The 19,394-nt window shown below is 40.6% G+C and overlaps 1 protein-coding gene across 1 annotated transcript in view; it reads left to right on the forward strand.

Moving 5' to 3' along the window:
• negr1 (neuronal growth regulator 1) overlaps positions 1-19,394 on the forward strand; it is a 385,111-nt gene that overhangs the window by 255,197 nt on the left and 110,520 nt on the right. Inside the window, exons 5-6 of the mRNA XM_061975472.2 lie at positions 6,620-6,740; positions 12,632-12,780. Coding sequence (XP_061831456.1) covers positions 6,620-6,740; positions 12,632-12,780 — 270 coding nt within the window. The remainder of the gene's footprint in view (positions 1-6,619; positions 6,741-12,631; positions 12,781-19,394) is intronic.

The following is a 19,394-nucleotide window of genomic DNA, read 5'->3' on the forward strand; positions in this document are numbered from 1 at the left end:
CTCCGCTCCGTAAAAGTGTCCATCTCTTTTCTTTTTTCTTCTTCTGTTGTGGCATATGCTGCAGGTGCCTGCTCGTTTTTCGTATGTGGGTAACAACATTTAACTATGTATATATATTTACCAATTGGTTTAACTGCCACCCGCAAAAAAAAAAAAAAAAAAAAAAAAAATATATATATATCTAATTAATCCACCCGACCCGACCCGAGCGCGGATAAAATCTTATTTTTTTTAATTTCATCCGCCCGATCCGCGGATAATCCGCGGACTCCGCGGTTGTGTCCGCAAACCGCGCATCTCTATTGTGCAAGTATTTGTTTTCATAGCCAAGTTGTTTCTCCGCCACTGTGCGCGCTTTTCGTTTGAATAAATTTGAAAAAATTAAATAAATCATGTACTTACATTCCCGTCTCGCCCGAGCCAACTTTCCGTTGCATCCCGGAAAAGCAAACACCCAGGATCAAGTCATGACACATTCTGAGTTTTTCTCGTGAAATTGTGAACTTTTTCTTGTGAAATTCCAACTAATTTTTCACAACAAGCTTTTTTATATTTACATAGTATGTCCATCCATCCATCCATCCATCCATCTTCTTCCGCTTATCCGAGGTCGGGTCGCGGGGGCAGCAGCTTAAGCAGGGAAGCCCAGACTTCCCTCTCCCCAGCCACTTCGTCCAGCTCCTCCCGGGGGATCCCGAGGCGTTCCCAGGCCAGCCGGGAGAGATAGTCTTCCCAGCGTGTCCTGGGTCTTCCCCGTGGCCTCCTACCGGTCGGACGTGCCCGAAACACCTTCCTAGGGAGGCGTTCGGGTGGCATCCTGACCAGATGCCCGAACCACCTCATCTGGCTCCTCTCCATGTGGAGGAGCAGCGGCTTTACTTTGAGCTCCCCCCGGATGACAGAGCTTCTCACCCTATCTCTAAGGGAGAGACCCGCCACTCGGCGGAGGAAACTCATTTCGGCCGCTTGTACCCGTGATCTTGTCCTTTCGGTCATGACCCAAAGCTCATGACCATAGGTGAGGATGGGAACGCAGATCGACCGGTAAATCGAGAGCTTTGCCTTCCGGCTCAGCTCCTTCTTCACCACAACGGATCGATACAGCGTCCGCATTACTGAAGACGCCGCACCGATCCGCCTGTCGATCTCACGGTCCACTCTTCCCCCACTCGTGAACAAGACTCCGAGGTACTTGAACTCCTCCACTTGGGGCAAGATCTCCTCCCCAACCCGGAGATGGCACTCCACCCTTTTCCGGGAGAGAACCATGGACTCGGACTTGGAGGTGCTGATTCCCATCCCAGTCGCTTCACACTCGGCTGCGAACCGATCCAGTGAGAGCTGAAGATCTTGGCCGGAGGAAGCCATCAGGACCACATCATCTGCAAATAGCAGTGACCTAATCCTGCAGCCACCGAACCAGATCCCCTCAACGCCTTGACTGCGCCTAGAAATTCTGTCCATAAAGGTTATGAACAGAATCGGTGACAAAGGGCAGCCTTGGCGGAGTCCAACCCTCACTGGAAACGTGTCCGACTTACTGCCGGCAATGCGGACCAAGCTCTGACACTGATCATACAGGGAGCGAACTGCCACAATAAGACAGTCCGTTACCCCATACTCTCTGAGCACTCCCCACAGGACTTCCCGGGCTACACGGTCGAATGCCTTCTCCAAGTCCACAAAGCACATGTAGACTGGTTGGGCAAACTCCCATGCACCCTCAAGGACCCTGCCGAGAGTATAGAGCTGGTCCACAGTTCCACGACCAGGACGAAAACCACACTGTTCCTCCTGAATCCGAGGTTCGACTATCCGGCGTAGCCTCCTCTCCAGTACACCTGAATAGACCTTACCGGGAAGGCTGAGGAGTGTGATCCCACGATAGTTGGAACACATCCTCCGGTTCCCCTTCTTAAAGAGAGGAACCACCACCCCGGTCTGCCAATCCAGAGGTACCGCCCCCGATGTCCACGCGATGTTGCAGAGTCTTGTCAACCAAGACAGCCCCACAGCATCCAGAGCCTTAAGGAACTCCGGGCGGATCTCATCCACCCCCGGGGCCTTGCCACCGAGGAGCTTTTTAACTACCTCGGCAACCTCAGCCCCAGAAATAGGAGAGCCCACCACAGATTCCCCAGGCCCTGCTTCCTTATAGGAAGACGTGCTGGTAGGATTGAGGAGGTCTTCGAAGTATTCCCTCCACCGATCCACAACATCCGCAGTCCAGGTCAGCAGAGCACCATCCCCACCATACACGGTGTTGACACTGCACTGCTTCTCCTTCCTGAGGCGGCGGATGGTGGTCCAGAATTGCTTCGAAGCCGTCCGGAAGTCTTTTTCCATGGCCTCCCCGAACTCCTCCCATGTCCGAGTTTTTGCCTCCGCGACCGCTGAAGCCGCACACCGCTTGGCCTGTCGGTACCTGTCTGCTGTCCCATGAGCCAAAAGAACCCGATAGGATTCCTTCTTACATAGTATGTATGTATTATTAATGTTGTAAATACACTTCTTTATATATCTAGAAAGGCTGGTCCTAAAGAGGGAGGCATTTTTCTCAGGTCTCAAGAAGGTAACAAATACAGGAATGTGTGTGTGTGTGTGTGGGTGTGTGTGTGTGTGTGTGTGTTATTCCCGGACCCAACCCCTCACCCCAATCTGGGTAGTCTCCACGAGTCCAGGCATGATTTACTGCACCACCGCAGCCTTCCCTGGACACTAAATTAACAGACTTATTGGACTTTCAAGGGTTTTAGCGCACTACTTTGCATCCCCCCTCCGCCGCAGGTGTATTTCACGTCCTGTGATGATGTAAGACTTGTCATTGAGCCGAAATTGGAATGACTGGCGAGAGGAGATTTTTATGGGCGTGATCATTCTTATCAGAGCTGAGTGACGGGATGTCATTTAAAAGTTTAAAGTGAAATTAAGTTATGTCATCACTTTCTCTCTTCTGAAGTCTGATTATGATAATAATAATAATAATTAAAGCTGCAAGCAGCATTGGTCGGGCCCGCGTATTTGGCAGGTGCTAGTCCTAAGTGTCCCAATACTTTTGTTCAGTTTTCGTCATAAGTGTCCCAATACTTTTGTCTACTTTTAGTCCGAATTGTCCCAATACTTTTGTTTAGTGTACCTACCTTGTCTGCATTGTGTGGGCACGCTGGTGCTTCCTGCTTTTAAGCAGCCTTCTTGAAAAAACAGCAGCATCAGCGCAGCGGCTCTTTGAAGGGTCATAAAATCACAACCGGAGCCGGTATTAAAACTCTTTCGATAACTTTTAATCAAAAGGGTTCAATCTCTCTCCTGTGTTAGTTTGAAGCCGAAACAACAAACACGCTCAAAGGAGATAATGTTTGAAGAAAGGTGACCGGTTTTTACAAAAATGTTGTGTTGAAGGGGGAATAGCAAGGTTCTTGTAGATTTTTGCTGGGGGTTGTCAATTTATGAAATGTAGGTCTAAGTGAGACCTACGGAGAGGATTTTGTTTCATGTCTCTCCGACCTTCCCAGTGGGAGTTGCAGGCAGTTTTGTCATTTTTTTCTCCCGAGGAGCAGTTTTTTCTCCGTTTTATTCAAAAATTGCTCTAGAGCGCAATTTTTAAATTTGGGGTTAGGTTTTTTTTATTAGATCACAATATTTGCCAGTCCTGATGTGTGCGTTCAGTTTGGTGAGTTTTGAAGCGTGTTAAAAGGGGTCAAATTACAGCTCAAAGAGGCAAAAGTGACTGTTTTTAGTACTTTTTTGTCTTGAAGGGGGAATTGCCAACTTCCTGTTGATTTCTGCCCGATGATATACAATTATGAAAACTAGGTCTAAGTCAGACCTACATAGAGGTTTTTGTTTCATGTTTCTCCGATATTCCTAGTGGGAGATATAGGCAGTCTAGTTTTTTTTTTCCCTAGGGAGCGCTAGAGCGCAATTTTGAGTTTTGGGGTTCGGTTTTTTTATTAAAAGACAATTTTCGCAGGTCCTGATGGGTGGGTAAAATATGGTGATTAGTGCTCAAAGAGGCGGCGGAAGAATAATAATAAAGAAAGAATAAAACCTTACAAATTCAATAGGTCCTTATGGCCCATTGCATAAGGACTCCCTGTGGGAGTCCTTATGCAATGGGCCATGCGGGCCCTAATAATGTTATTATATTGTAATTGTACACCAGTGCTTCTCAATTATATTCTGTTACGCCCCCTGTAGGAAGAAGAAACTCTCCATAAGTAGTATCATTTGTCTATAACATTGTTGTAAGTACACCTCTGCAAGCAAGCCGGATCCCAACGGCCCCATCCACCATCCAATACCTCAGGAAGATTGGAATGAAGTTACAACTTGTCCGCCACAAGGGGGCGATGTTGGTGTCCATATCAACACCTCGTCACGGTCAGACCAACACTTGAAAGCCCAATGTCAGTTTGGACGGAGAACAGATCATCGAAAATGGGGTAATGACAGTTTGATGGTCGGTGGCGAGGAGCGGGTTTTGCCACCAGGCTCCGCCCACCATGAACGGGTACCGACAGGCACTGACCCAAACGACGCTTTCAGGCTGGCGTCATCGTCATTTGCACCGATTCCGATCGGGATCTGAGTTTGTGGAGCCGAGTGTTACGGCTCAGGCTCCTGCCAACGCCGCTCATCCGTCTGTGCGCACCTCGGGACACGCCCACGGGTGCGCACATCCAGGGACGCGCCGCGCGCGTCCCCGCCCTGCAGCAGCCACCAGCTGCAATCACTCGCTGGCAATCTTCACACCTGGAACTGATGAGGGCGAGCTGGTTAAAAGACCAGTGGACCCTAGGATCGGGCGGGAACTTAGCTTTCTCATGGTGTACCTACCCTCCGTCGCCTGGAAAGCGAGCTGTGCGTCTCATTTTCCCCTGGATCTCCCTCTGGACTCTGACTGCTTCCTTCGTTCCTCGACCTCTTGCTCGCCCCTGGATTCCGACGCCTCTCTCTCGCCCCGGATAACCTGCCTGCCCCATGGACTTCCTCGTATCTCGTTCAACACGTTGGTAACACTCACTTCAGTTAACTACACACATAGTCTTACACCACACACTCTTGTATTCTAGTTCACACTCCATTTCCTTAGTTTAGTAGTATTGTTTGTTATTATTTATATATATATATATATGTTGACTATATATATATATATATATATATATATATAATAAATAATTGTATATACTGCCCCCTGGTGTCTGTTTGCCGTCACCTCCTCTCAGTAAACACAACACCGAGTTATGAATGTTGAAGGTTTTGTGGCAGGCCGGCAAATCGACATTTGGCGCCAGGCCACGCCCACATCCTATGGAACGGGCAAAATTCCTTCGCAATTTATCATCGGCCATCTGTCTGGTATCTGTCATTTTAATGGCAAAAGCTTCTCACCCTATCTCTAAGGGAGAGCCCCGCCACCTGGCGGAGGAAACTCATTTGGGCCGCTTGTACCCGTGATCTTGTCCTTTCGGTCATAACCCAAAGCTCATGACCATAGGTGAGGATGGGAATGTAGATCGACCGGTAAATTGAGAGCTTTGCCTTCCGGCTCAGCTCCTTCTTCACCACAACGGATCGATACAGCGTCCGCATTACTGAGGACGCCGCACCGATCCGCCTGTCGATCTCACCATCCACTCTTCCCTCAATCGTGAACAAGACTCCGAGGTACTTGAACTCCTCCACTTGGGGCAAGATCTCCTCCTTAACCCGGAGATGGCACTCCACCCTTTTCCGGACGAGAACCAAGGACTCGGACTTGGAGGTGCTGATTCTCATCCCAGTCGCTTCACACTCGGCTGCGAACCGATCCAGTGAGAGCTGAAGATCCTGGCCAGATGAAGCCATCAGGACCACATCATGTTTAAAAAGCAGAGACCTAATCCTGCAGCCACCAAACCGGATCCCCTCAACGCCTTGACTGCGCCTAGAAATTCTGTCCATAAAAGTTATGAACAGTGTGACCTCCTGTTGGTGAAAATTGACTTCCTGTTGGTGAAGACTGACTTCCTGTTGGTGATGATTGACTTCCTGATGGTCATGACTGACTTCCTGTTGGTGATGATTGACTTCCTGTTGGTCATGACTGACTTCCTGTTGGTGATGATTGACTTAATGTCGGGGATGATTGACTTCCTGTTGCTGATGATTGACATCCTGTTGGTGATGATTGACTTCCTGTTGTTGATGTTTGACTTCCTATTGGGGATGTTTGACTTCCTGTTGGTAATGATTGTGACCTCCTGTTGGTGAAAATTGACTTCCTGTTGGTGATGATTGATTTCCTGTTGGTGATGATTGACTTCCTGTTGGGGATGATTGACTTCCTGTTGGGGATGATTGACTTCCTGTTGGGGATGATTGACAGCGGCTCGACAGCATGAAATGATTCATTTGAATGTAAAATTAAAAATGTTTCTCTCCAAATGTTGCAACTTTTTCATCTTTAGGAAGACAATTATGTTGTTGAATCATCAAATTATTTGTGGCCATTGATGACTTTCCTTTCCTTGTTGTGTGTGTGTGTGTGTGTGTGTGTGTGTGTGTGTGTGTGTGTGTGTGTGTGTGTGTGTGTGTGTGTGTGTGTGTGTGTGTGTGTGTGTGTGTGTGTGTCGTGCAGTCGCTCCCTCCATCCACGAGATGAAAAGTAACGGAGTAGTTCTCGGACGCACGGCTCTCCTCAGGTGTGAAGCGGCGGCTGTTCCTTCGCCGACCTTTGATTGGTTCAAGGGTGAGAAAAGGTGAGCACACTTGAACACTTCTCCTGTTTGCTTCATTAGGCCTCAAACAATAATAACAATAATAACAATGTACAGTAAGGTGTACAGTAAGGTGTGCAGTCGGGTGTACAATCGGGTGTGCAGTAGGGTGGACAGTAAGGTGTACAGTAAGGTGTACCATCGGGTGTACCGTAAGGTGTACAATAAGGTGTGCACTAGGGTGCACAGTGAAGTATACAGTAAAGGTGTACAGTAAGGTGTGCACTAGGGTGCACGGTGAAGTATACAGTAAAGGGGTACAGTAAGGTGTACAGTAAAGTGTGCAGTCGGTTGTACAATCGGGTGTGCAGTAGAGTGGACAGTAAGGTGTACAGTAAGGTGTACCATCGGGTGTACCGTAAGGTGTACAGTAAGGTGTGCACTAGGGTGCATGGTGAAGTATACAGTAAAGGTGTACAGTAAGGTGTGCACTAGGGTGCACGGTGAAGTATACAGTAAATGGTACAGTAAGGTGTACAGTAAAGTGTGCAGTCGGTTGTACAATCGGGTGTGCAGTAGAGTGGACAGTAAGGTGTACAGTAAGGTGTACCATCAGGTGTACCGTAAGGTGTACAGTAAGGTGTGCACTAGGGTGCACAGTGAAGTATACAGTAAAGGTGTACAGTAAGGTGTGCACTAGGGTGCACGGTGAAGTATACAGTAAAGGGGTACAGTAAGGTGTACAGTAAAGGGAAACTGTCTGGTGTACAGTAAGGTGTAAAGTAAAGGTGTACAGTAAGTTGTATAGTAGGGTGCACAGCAGGGTGTACAGTAAGGTTCACAGTAAGGAGTACAGTAGGGTGTAAAGTAAAGGGGTACAATAGGGTGTACAGTAGGATGTATAGTAAGGTGTAAAGTAAAGGGGTACAGTAGGGTGTACAGTAAGGTGTACAATAGGGTGTACAGTAGGGTATACAGTTAGGTGTACAGTAGTGTTTAAAGTAAAGGTGTACAGTAGGATGTACAGTAAGGTGTCAAGTAGGGTGTACAGTAGGTTGTAAAGTAAAGGGGTACAATAGGGTGTACAGTAGGATGTACAGTAAGGTGTAAAGTAGGGTGTAAGGAAGGTTGTAAAGTAAAGGGGTACAATAGGGTGTACAGTAAGGTGTGCAATAGGGTGTACAGTAAGGTGTACAATATGGTGTACAGTAAGGTGTACAGTAGGGTGTACAGTAGGTCGTAAAGTACAGGGGTACAATAGGGTGTACAGTAAGGTGTACAGTAGGTTGTTAAGTAAAGGGGTACAATAGGGTGTACAGTAAAGTGTACAATAGGGTGTACAGTAAATGGGTACAGTAGAGTGTACAGTAGGGTTTAGAGTAAGGTGTACAACGATGTCTACAGTAGGTTGTACAGTAAGGTGTACAATAGGATGTACAGTAAAGGGGTATAGTAGGGTGTAGACTAAGGTGTACAGTAGGGTGTAAAGTAGATTGTATGGTAAAGGGGTACACTAGGGTGTACAGTAGGGTTTACAGTAGAGTGTAAAGGGTACCATCGGGTGTACAGTAAGGTCTACAATAGGGTGTACAGAAGGGTGTAAAGTAAAGGGGTACAGTCAGGTGTACAGTAAAATGGTACAGTAAGGTGTACAGTAAAGTGTAAAGTAAGGTGTACAATAAAGAGGTATAGTAGGGTGTACAGTTAAGTGTACAGTAGGGATATATATAACATGAACGTAACAAGAAAGTGTCTAAATTGTTACTATAACATGAAAGTGTCTAAATTGTTACTATAACATGAACGTGTCTAAAGTGTTACTATAACATGAAAGTGTCTAAATTGTTACTATAACATGAACGTGTCTAAATTGTTAATATAACATGAAAGTGTCTAAATTGTTACTAAATTGTTACTATAACATGAAAGTGTCTAAATTGTTACTATAACATGAACGTGTCTAAATTGTTACTATAACATGAAAGTGTCTAAATTGTTACTATAACATGAACGTGTCTAATTTGTTACTATAACATGAACGTGTCTAAATTGTTACTATAACATGAACGTGTCTAAATTGTTACTATAACATGAACGTGTCTAAATTGTTACTATAACATGAACGTGTCTAAATTGTTACTATAACATGAAAGTGTCTAAATTGTTACTATAACATGAACGTGTCTAAATTGTTACTATAACATGAACGTGTCTAAATTGTTACTAAATTGTTACTATAACATGAAAGTGTCTAAATTGGTTCTATAACATGAACGTGTCTAAATTGTTACTATAACATGAACGTGTCTAAATTGTTACTATAACATGAACGTGTCTAAATTGTTACTATAACATGAAAGTGTCTAAATTGTTGCTATAACATGAAAGTGTCTAAATTGTTGCTATAATATGAACGTGTCTAAATTGTTACTATAACATGAACGTGTCTAAATTGTTACTATAACATGAACGTGTCTAAATTGTTACTATAACATGAAAGTGTCTAAATTGTTACTATAACATGAACGTGGCTAAATTGTTACTATAACATGAACGTGTCTAAATTGTTACTATAACATGAAAGTGTTTAAATTGTTGCTATAACATGAAAGTGTCTAAATTGTTGCTATAACATGAAAGTGTCTAAATTGTTACTATAACATGAAAGTGTCTAAATTGTTACTATAACATTAACGTGTCTAAATTGTTACTATAACATGAAAGTGTCTAAATTGTTACTATAACATGAAAGTGTCTAAATTGTTACTATAACATGAACGTGTGTAATGTGTTACTATAACATGATCGTGTCTAATTTGTTACTATAACATGAACGTGTCTAAATTGTTACTATAACATGAAAGTGTCTAAACTTTTACTATAACATGTAAGTGTCTAAATTGTTACTATAACATAAACGTGTCTAAATTATTACTATAACATGAAAGTGTCTAAACTTTTACTATAACATGAAAGTGTCTAAATTGTTACTATAACATGAAAGTATCTAAATTGTTACTATAACATGAAAGTGTCTAAATTGTTACTATAACATGAAAGTGTCTAAATTGTTACTATAACATGAAAGTGTCTAAATTGTTACTATAACATGAAAGTGTCTAAATTGTTACTATAACATGAACGTGTCTAAATTGTTACTATAACATGAACGTGTCTAAATTGTTACTATAACATGAAAGTGTCTAAATTGTTACTATAACATGAAAGTGTCTAAATTGTTACTATAACATGAACTTGTCTAAATTCTTTCTATAACATGAAAGTGTCTAAATTGTTGCTATAACATGAACGTGTCTAATTTGAACGCACAAATGTCGAGTGCTGCACAAAATAAAACTAACGTTTGTGAATATATGTATTTGAATTATGAAATTGTGCATATTTCTTGTGAAACGTACCAAAAAAAGCTGATTGAACATCAAAGGTAGTTATGCAAATCAGATAATGACATCATTAGATAACATTAATTGCCAAGTCTAACTACCTGACATCAATCATGTCAACAGTTCAACGTGACACAATATTTCTTCTATAAAAACTATGAATGTCTGTTCATGGTGCACACACACACACACACACACACACACACACACACACACACACACACACACACACACACACACACACAACTAGCATGCCAAGGGTGACGAAGAAGGTGTCAGGGACAATAAAAATGTTTGTCACGCTGAGTGGTTCTTTACTCCGAGTAGCACTTCAATAAACTCTCCAACCAACATATTTATTATTTATTATTTATTTATTTACGTGTCTGTTACCTGGGAGCACTATGTGTGTGTGTGTGTGTGTGTGTGTGTGTGCCTTCTTGAGACATGAAGAAGGAAAAGTATCTTCCATATGAGGAGGTGTGAACAAGTGATGACATACATCAATAACATTGCATCTAATAGACAATGTCTCATTAGCACCCCTGCTGGTCAAAATGAGGGTGGTCCCAAAAAGGAGGGATTTTCCACATTGACTGTGTGTCGCTTTTAAAAGTGCTCCCCCTCTGGTCAACATATGAAATAACAAGTGTGTGTAAGAAATTGAAATGCGCCCCATTTGGCTAAAATTAATTTAAAAAAAATAAAGAAATATGTATATAATATATACTTGAAGTAAATAATGAAGATTAAAATCCAATTTAAAAAAAAAATTTCTCACAATGTGTCGACTTTTTTCTTGTAAAATTGGGAACAATTTCTCATGTTCTTTCTGTTTTTGTAATATTGCAATATTTTCTCATAAAAGTATGACTTTTTCATGCAAAATGATTACTTTTTAATGCAAAATGGTGACATTTGTCATGTAAAATTCACCTGGTTCACCTTTGTCTTTCTTCTTGTGGGTCTGCATCTTCACCTTTCTTCTTTTGGGTCTGCATCTTCACCATTGTCTTTTTTTTGGGTCTGCATCTTCACCATTGTCTTTTTTTTGGATCTGCATCTTCACCATTGTCTTTTTTTTGGGTCTGCATCTTCACTTTTCTTCTTGTGGGTCTGCATCTTCACCTTTCTTCTTGTGGGTCTGCATCTTCACGTTTGTCTTTCTTCTTTTGGGTCTGCATCTTCACCTTTGTCTTTCTTCTTGTGGGTCTGTATCTTCACATTTGTTTTCCTCCTTGTGGGTCTGCATCTTCACCTTTGTCTTTTTTCTTGTGGGTCTGCATCTTCACCTTTGTCTTTTTTCTTGTGGGTCTGCATCTTCACGTTTGTTTTTTTTTCTTGTGGGTCTGCATCTTCACGTTTGTCTTTCTTCTTTTGGGTCTGCATCTTCACATTAGTTTTCCTCGTTGTGGGTCTGCATCTTCACCTTTGTCTTTTTTCTTGTGGGTCTGCATCTTCACATTTGGCTTTTTTCTTGTGGGTCTGCATTTTCACGTTTGGCTTTTTTCTAGTGGGCCTGCATCTTCACGTTTGTCTTTCTTCTTGTGGGTCTGCATCTTCAACTTTGTCTTTCTTCTTGTGGGTCTGCATGTTCACGTTTGTTTTTCTTCTTGTGGGTCGGCATCTTCACCTTTGTCTTTCTTCTTGTGGGTCTGCATGTTCACGTTTGTTTTTCTTATTGTGGGTCTGCATCTTCACGTTATTTTTTTCTTCTTGTGGGTCTGCATCTTCACCTTTGTCTTTCTTCTTGTGGGTCTGCATGTTCACGTTTGTTTTTCTTATTGTGGGTCTACATCTTCACCTTTGTCTTTCTTCTTGTGGGTCTGCATCTTCACATTTGTCTTTCTTCTTGTGGGTCTGCATCTTCACCTTTGTCTTTCTTCTTGTGGGTCTGCATCTTCACAAATTCTGACTTTTATCACAATATTGCCAAATGTTTTTGTTGTTCTTGTAAAATAGTGACATTTTTGGACCAAAAAATTGCTCAATGTGTTGCTTTTCTGACATGGACTTGTTTCTTCAGCATTGTCCACACCTTTAAGTAAGGACTTTGGGAAGGCCATTCTTTAAACCTTCATTCTAGCCTGATTTAACCATTCCTTTACCACTTTTGAGGTGTGTTTTGGGGTCATTGTCCTGTTGGAACACCCAACTGCGCCCAAGACCCAACCTCCGGGCTGATGATTTTAATTTGGAGCTAATCCTCCTTTTTCATTGTCCCATTTAAAGCAGCAGTTCCATTGGCTGCAAAACAGGCCCAGAGCATAATACTACCACCATCATGCTTGACGGTAGGCATAGTGTTCCTGGGATTAAAGGCCTCACCTTTTCTCCTCCAAACATATTGCTGGGTATTGTGGCCAAACTGCTCAGTTTTTTTCAGTAAACCCATAATAAGTTCACAAGTGTGTGTGTGTGTGTGTGTGTGTGTGTGTGTGTGTGTGTGTGTGTGTATGTGTGTGTGTGTGTGTGTGTGTGTGTGTGTGTGCCAACAAAGACCAAGGGCATGTGTTTGTGTGTTGTCAGGATTCTGAAGGGTCAGGGCATCGACATCAAAAGCCTGAGTTCCAGATCCGTCCTGACGGTGAGCAACATGACGGAGGATCGTTACGGGAACTACACCTGTATCGCCACCAACAAACTGGGCACCGCCAACGCCAGTGTGCCTCTCACCCGTAAGTACACCTTCACTACATGTGGTATGCTCCTGGACCAGGTGGGCGGGGTCTAAGTACTCCTCCCACTCCATGCTTCATGCTCCTGGGCCAGGTGGGCGGGGTCTAAGTACTCCTTCACTCCATGTCTCATGCTCCTGGGCCAGGTGGGCGGGGTCTAAGTACTCCTTCACTCCATGCCCTATGCTCCTGGGCCAGGTGGGCGGGGTCTAAGTACTCCTCCCACTCCATGTGGTATGCTCCTGGGCCAGGTGGGCGGGGTCAAAGTGTCAGAAGGTGTGGTCCACAACACACACACTGAAGCTGGATCGCTTCTGGTTGTGTAACTTTCAGCAGCAAGTGTTAGTGTGCATCTTCATCTTTCTTCTTCTGGGTCTGCATCTTCATCTTTCTTCTTGTGGGTCTGCATCTTCATCTTTCTTCTTGTAGGTCTGCATCTTCATCTTTCTTCTTGTAGGTCTGCATCTTCATCTTTCTTCTTGTGGGTCTGCATCTTCACCTTTTTTCTTGTGGGTCTGCACCTTCACCTTTCTTCTTCTGGGTCTGCATCTTCACCTTTCTTCTTGTGGTTCTGCATCTTCACCTTTCTTCTTCTGGGTCTGCATCTTCACCTTTCTTCTTGTGGTTCTGCATCTTCATCTTTCTTCTTGTGGTTCTGCATCTTCATCTTTCTTCTTGTGGGTCTGCATCTTCATCTTTCTTCTTGTGGGTCTGCATCTTCACCTTTTTTCTTGTGGGTCTGCATCTTCACCTTTCTTCTTCTGGGTCTGCATCTTCACCTTTCTTCTTGTGGTTCTGCATCTTCACCTTTCTTCTTGTGGGTCTGCATCTTCACCTTTCTTCTTGTGGGTCTGCATCTTCATCTTTCTTCTTGTGGGTCTGCATCTTCATCTTTCTTCTTGTGGGTCTGCATCTTCACCTTTCTTCTTCTGGGTCTGCATCTTCACCTTTCTTCTTGTGGGTCTGCATCTTCACCTTTCTTCTTGTGGGTCTGCATCTTCATCTTTCTTCTTGTAGGTCTCCATCTTCACCTTTGTCTTTCTTCTTGTGGGTCTGCATCTTCACCTTTCTTCTTGTGGGTCTTCACCTTTGTCTTTCTTCTTGTGGGTCTGCATCTTCACCTTTCTTCGTGTGGGTCTGCATCTTCACCTTTCTTCTTGTGGGTCTGCATCTTCACCTTTCTTCTTGTGGGTCTGCATCTTCACCTTTCTTCTTGTAGGTCTCCATCTTCACCTTTGTCTTTCTTCTTGTGGGTCTGCATCTTCACCTTTCTTCTTGTGGGTCTGCATCTTCACCTTTGTCGTTCTTCTTGTGGGTCTGCATCTTCACCTTTCTTCTTTTGGGTCTGCATCTTCACCATTGTCTTTTTTTGGGGTCTGCATCTTCACCATTGTCTTTTTTTGGGGGTCTGCATATTCACTTTTCTTCTTGTGGGTCTGCATCTTCACGTTTGTCTTTCTTCTTTTGAGTCTGCGTCTTCACCTTTGTCTTTCTTCTTGTGGGTCTGCATCTTCACATTTGTCTTTCTTCTTGTGGGTCTGCATCTTCACATTTGTCTTTCTTCTTGTGGGTCTGTATCTTTACCTTTCTTCTTGTAGGTCTCCATCTTCACCTTTATCTTTCTTCTTGTGGGTCTGCATCTTCACATTTGTCTTTCTTCTTGTGGGTCTGCATCTTCACATTTGTCTTTCTTCTTGTGGGTCTGCATCTTCACATTTGTCTTTCTTCTTGTGAGTCTGCATCTTCACCTTTGTCTTTCTTCTTGTGGGTCTGCATCTTCACCTTTGTCTTTCTTCTTGTGGGTCTGCATCTTCACCTTTCTTCTTGTGGGTCTGCATCTTCACCTTTGTCTTTCTTCTTGTGGGTCTGCATCTTCACCTTTCTTCTTGTGGGTCTGCATATTCACCTTTGTCTTTCTTCTTGTGGGTCTGCATCTTCACCATTGTCTTTGTTTTGGGTCTGCATCTTCACTATTGTCTTTCTTCTTGTAGGTCTGTATCTTCACATTTGTCTTCCTCCTTGTGGGTCTGCATCTTCACGTTTGTCTTTCTTCTTTTGGGTCTGCATCTTCACCTTTGTCTTTCTTCTTGTGGGTCTGCATGTTCACGTTTGTTTTTCTTATTGTGGGTCTGCATCTTCACGTTATTTTTTTCTTCTTGTGGGTCTGCATCTTCACATTTGTCTTTCTTCTTGTGGGTCTGCATCTTCACCTTTGTCTTTCTTCTTGTGGGTCTGTATCTTTACCTTTCTTCTTGTAGGTCTCAATCTTCACCTTTGTCTTTCTTCTTGTGGGTCTGCATCTTCACCTTTCTTCTTGCAGGTCTCCATCTTCACCTCTATCTTTCTTCTTGTGGGTCTGCATCTTCACATTTGTCTTTCTTCTTGTGGGTCTGCATCTTCACATTTGTGTTTCTTCTTGTGGGTCTGCATCTTCACATTTGTCTTTCTTCTTGTGGGTCTGCATCTTCACGTTTGTCTTTCTTCTTCTGGGTCTGCATCTTCACGTTTGTCTTTCTTCTTGTGGGTCTGCATCTTCACCTTTGTCTTTCTTCTTGTGGGTCTGTATCTTCACATTTGTCTTCCTCCTTGTGGGTCTGCATCTTCACCTTTGTCTTTTTTCTTGTGGGTCTGCATCTTCACGTTTGGCTTTTTTCTTGTGGGTCTGCATCTTCAACTGTGTCTTTCTTCTTGTGGGTCTGCATGTTCACGTTTATTTTTCTTATTGTGGGTCTGCATCTTCACCTTTGTCTTTCTTCTTGTGGGTCTGCATCTTCACATTTGTCTTTCTTTTTGTGGGTCTGCATCTTCACATTTGTCTTTCTTCTTGTGGGTCTGCATCTTCACATTTGTCTTTCTTCTTGTGGGTCTGCATCTTCACCTTTCTTCTTGTAGGTCTCCATCTTCACCTTTGTCTTTCTTCTTGTGGGTCTGCATCTTCACCTTTCTTCTTGTAGGTCTCCATCTTCACCTTTGTCTTTCTTCTTGTGGGTCTGCATCTTCACCTTTCTTCTTGTAGGTCTCCATCTTCACCTTTGTCTTTCTTCTTGTGGGTCTGCATCTTCACCTTTCTTCTTGTGGGTCTGCATCTTCACATTTGTCTTTCTTCTTGTGGGTCTGCATCTTCACATTTGTCTTTCTTCTTATGGGTCTGCTTCCCTATCTTCTGATGCCTTACAGCATTTGAGCTTCACGCCAGCGTGGGCACAACAGTCATGTTGTGTCGGCAGCTGAGTAGGCAGATTGAGCCAACAGAGTAAAGTCGACCAAGTGCAGGGACCAGAAAGTGTCTTCAGTGGGCCTGTTACACTCTGGACTGTTCTGTGGACCAGGGGGCCCGACGCCAGGGCCAGGGGCTCAATTGGTCTGGTCAAGTTATTTGGTTTAGTTGGAGTCAGTGTGACCTCCCAAATGTAATATTAATTGATACTGAACTCTCTCAGGCTCACAAGTTGGTATCCCCGTCTGATACTGATATCAGCTATCGGTCCTGTATCAGCATGAAAGAAGTATGTGGTGATATGAGCTTGCATGTAGGATCTTGCTCTCTCCAAGGTTGGCAAAGATCTGATGCTTCTTCCAGACATTCTGGGTCACGGATGGAATTGCGAGACTATGAAATGTTTCCGGTTCCGATTCCACGATTCAGTTTTTTATAAGTTCTCTTCGCGATTTGTATCTGCCAAAAAGCTTTAGCTGACTAGCTAAAGCTGCTATATGACATCATCGTCCGGTGAGCTGCTTTCTCGCCTCGGTGCTCATGAAAGTTAAATGTCAATCATAAATGATGTCTCTCACCCGCATAGCAACAGGAGGAGGACATAATCTGACAAGTTGGTACACTTTGACAGCTGGCAAGAAAGACAGGAAAAGACGCTTGGTTCTATGAACTTTTTCTCTTGGTGAGGATTCTGATTAATTCTTCATCTAAACGGGAATATTTTATCAACATTTTGTCAGTCAGCATCCGGTGAAAGCCGACATTGTACAGTAGGTGATTATTTTATTATGTTTGTTGTCTCTCATCAAGTCTGCCATGATTAGTAGTCTTGTTGTTGTTGGAAAGAAAGTGAACAAATACTTATTATGAATGTTACTAGATACTACATATATACTTACATCATGTATATATTACATGTTATTATGAATGTTACTAGATACTACATATATACTTACATCATGTATATATTACATGTTATTATGAATGTTACTACATGACATATATACTTACATCATGTATATATTACATGTTTTTATGAATGTTACTACATGACATATATACTTACATCGTGTATATATTACATGTTATTATGAATGTTACTACATGACATATATACTTACATCATGTATATATTACATGTTTTTATGAATGTTACTAGATACTACATATATACTTACATCATGTATATATTACATGTTATTATGAATTTTACTACATTATATATACTTACATCATGTATATATTACATGTTAGTATGAATGTTACTACATGACATATATACTTACACCATGTATATATTACATGTTATTATGAATGTTACTACATGACATATATACTTACATCATGTATATATTACATGTTATTATGAATGCTACTAGATACTACATATATACTTACATCATGTATATATTGCATGTTATTATGAATGTTACTAGATACTACATATATACTTACATCATGTATATATTACATGTTATTATGAATTTTACAACATTATATATACTTACATCATGTATATATTACATGTTATTATGAATGTTACTACATGACATATATACTTACATTATGTATATATTACATGTTATTATGAATGTTACTACATTATATATACTTACATCATGTATATATTACATGTTATTATGAATGTTACTACATGACATATATACTTACACCATGTATATATTACATGTTATTATGAATGTTATTACATGACATGTATACTTACATCATGTATATATTACATGTTATTATGAATGTTACTACATGACATGTATACTTACATCATGTATATATTACATGTTATTATGAATGTTACTACATGACATATATACTTACATCATGTATATTATACATGTTATTATGAATGTTACTACATGACATATATACTTACATCATGTATATATTACATGTTATTATGAATGTTACTACATGACATATATACTTACATCATGTATATATTACATGTTATTATGAATGTTACTACATGACATATATACTTACATCATGTATATATTACATGTTATTATGAATGCTACTAGATACTACATATATACTTACATCATGTATATATTACATGTTATTATGAATGTTACTAGATACTACATATATACTTACATCATGTATATATTACATGTTATTATGAATTTTACTACATTATATATACTTACATCATGTATATATTACATGTTATTATGAATGTTACTACATGACATATATACTTACATCATGTATATATTACATGTTATTATGAATGTTACTACATGACATATATACTTACATCATGTATATTATACATATTATTATGAATGTTACTACATTACATGTATACTTACATAATGTAAATATTACGTGTTATTATGAATGTTACTACATGACAAATGTACTTACATCATGTATATATTTCATGTTATTATGAATGTTACTACATGACATATATACTTACATCATGTATATATTACATGTTATTATGAATGTTACTACATGACATATATACTTACATCATGTATATATTACATGTTATTATGAATGTTACTACATGACATATATACTTACATCATGTATATATTACATGTTATTATGAATGTTACTACATGACATATATACTTACATCATGTATATATTACATGTTATTATGAATGTTACTACATGACATATATACTTACATCATGTATATATTACATGTTATTATGAATGTTACTACATGACATATATACTTACATCATGTATATATTACATGTTATTATGAATTTTACTACATTATATATACTTACATCATGTATATATTACATGTTATTATGAATGTTACTACATGACATATATACTTACATTATGTATATATTACATGTTATTATGAATGTTACTACATTATATATACTTACATCATGTATATATTACATGTTATTATGAATGTTACTACATGACATATATACTTACACCATGTATATATTACATGTTATTATGAATGTTATTACATGACATATATACTTACATCATGTATATATTACATGTTATTATGAATGTTACTACATGACATATATACTTACATCATGTATATATTACATGTTATTATGAATGTTACTACATGACATATATACTTACATCATGTATATATTACATGTTTTTATGAATGTTACTACATTACATATATACTTACATCATGTATATATTACATGTTATTATAAATGTTACTACATGACATATATACTTACATCATGTATATATTACATGTTATTATGAATGTTACTACATGACATATATACTTACATCATGTATATATTACATGTTATTATGAATGCTACTAGATACTACATATATACTTACATCATGTATATATTACATGTTATTATGAATGTTACTAGATACTACATATATACTTACATCATGTATATATTACATG

Source organism: Nerophis lumbriciformis, linkage group LG14 (assembly GCF_033978685.3).
Source record: "Nerophis lumbriciformis linkage group LG14, RoL_Nlum_v2.1, whole genome shotgun sequence".
Taxonomy (NCBI): Eukaryota; Metazoa; Chordata; class Actinopteri; order Syngnathiformes; family Syngnathidae; genus Nerophis; species Nerophis lumbriciformis.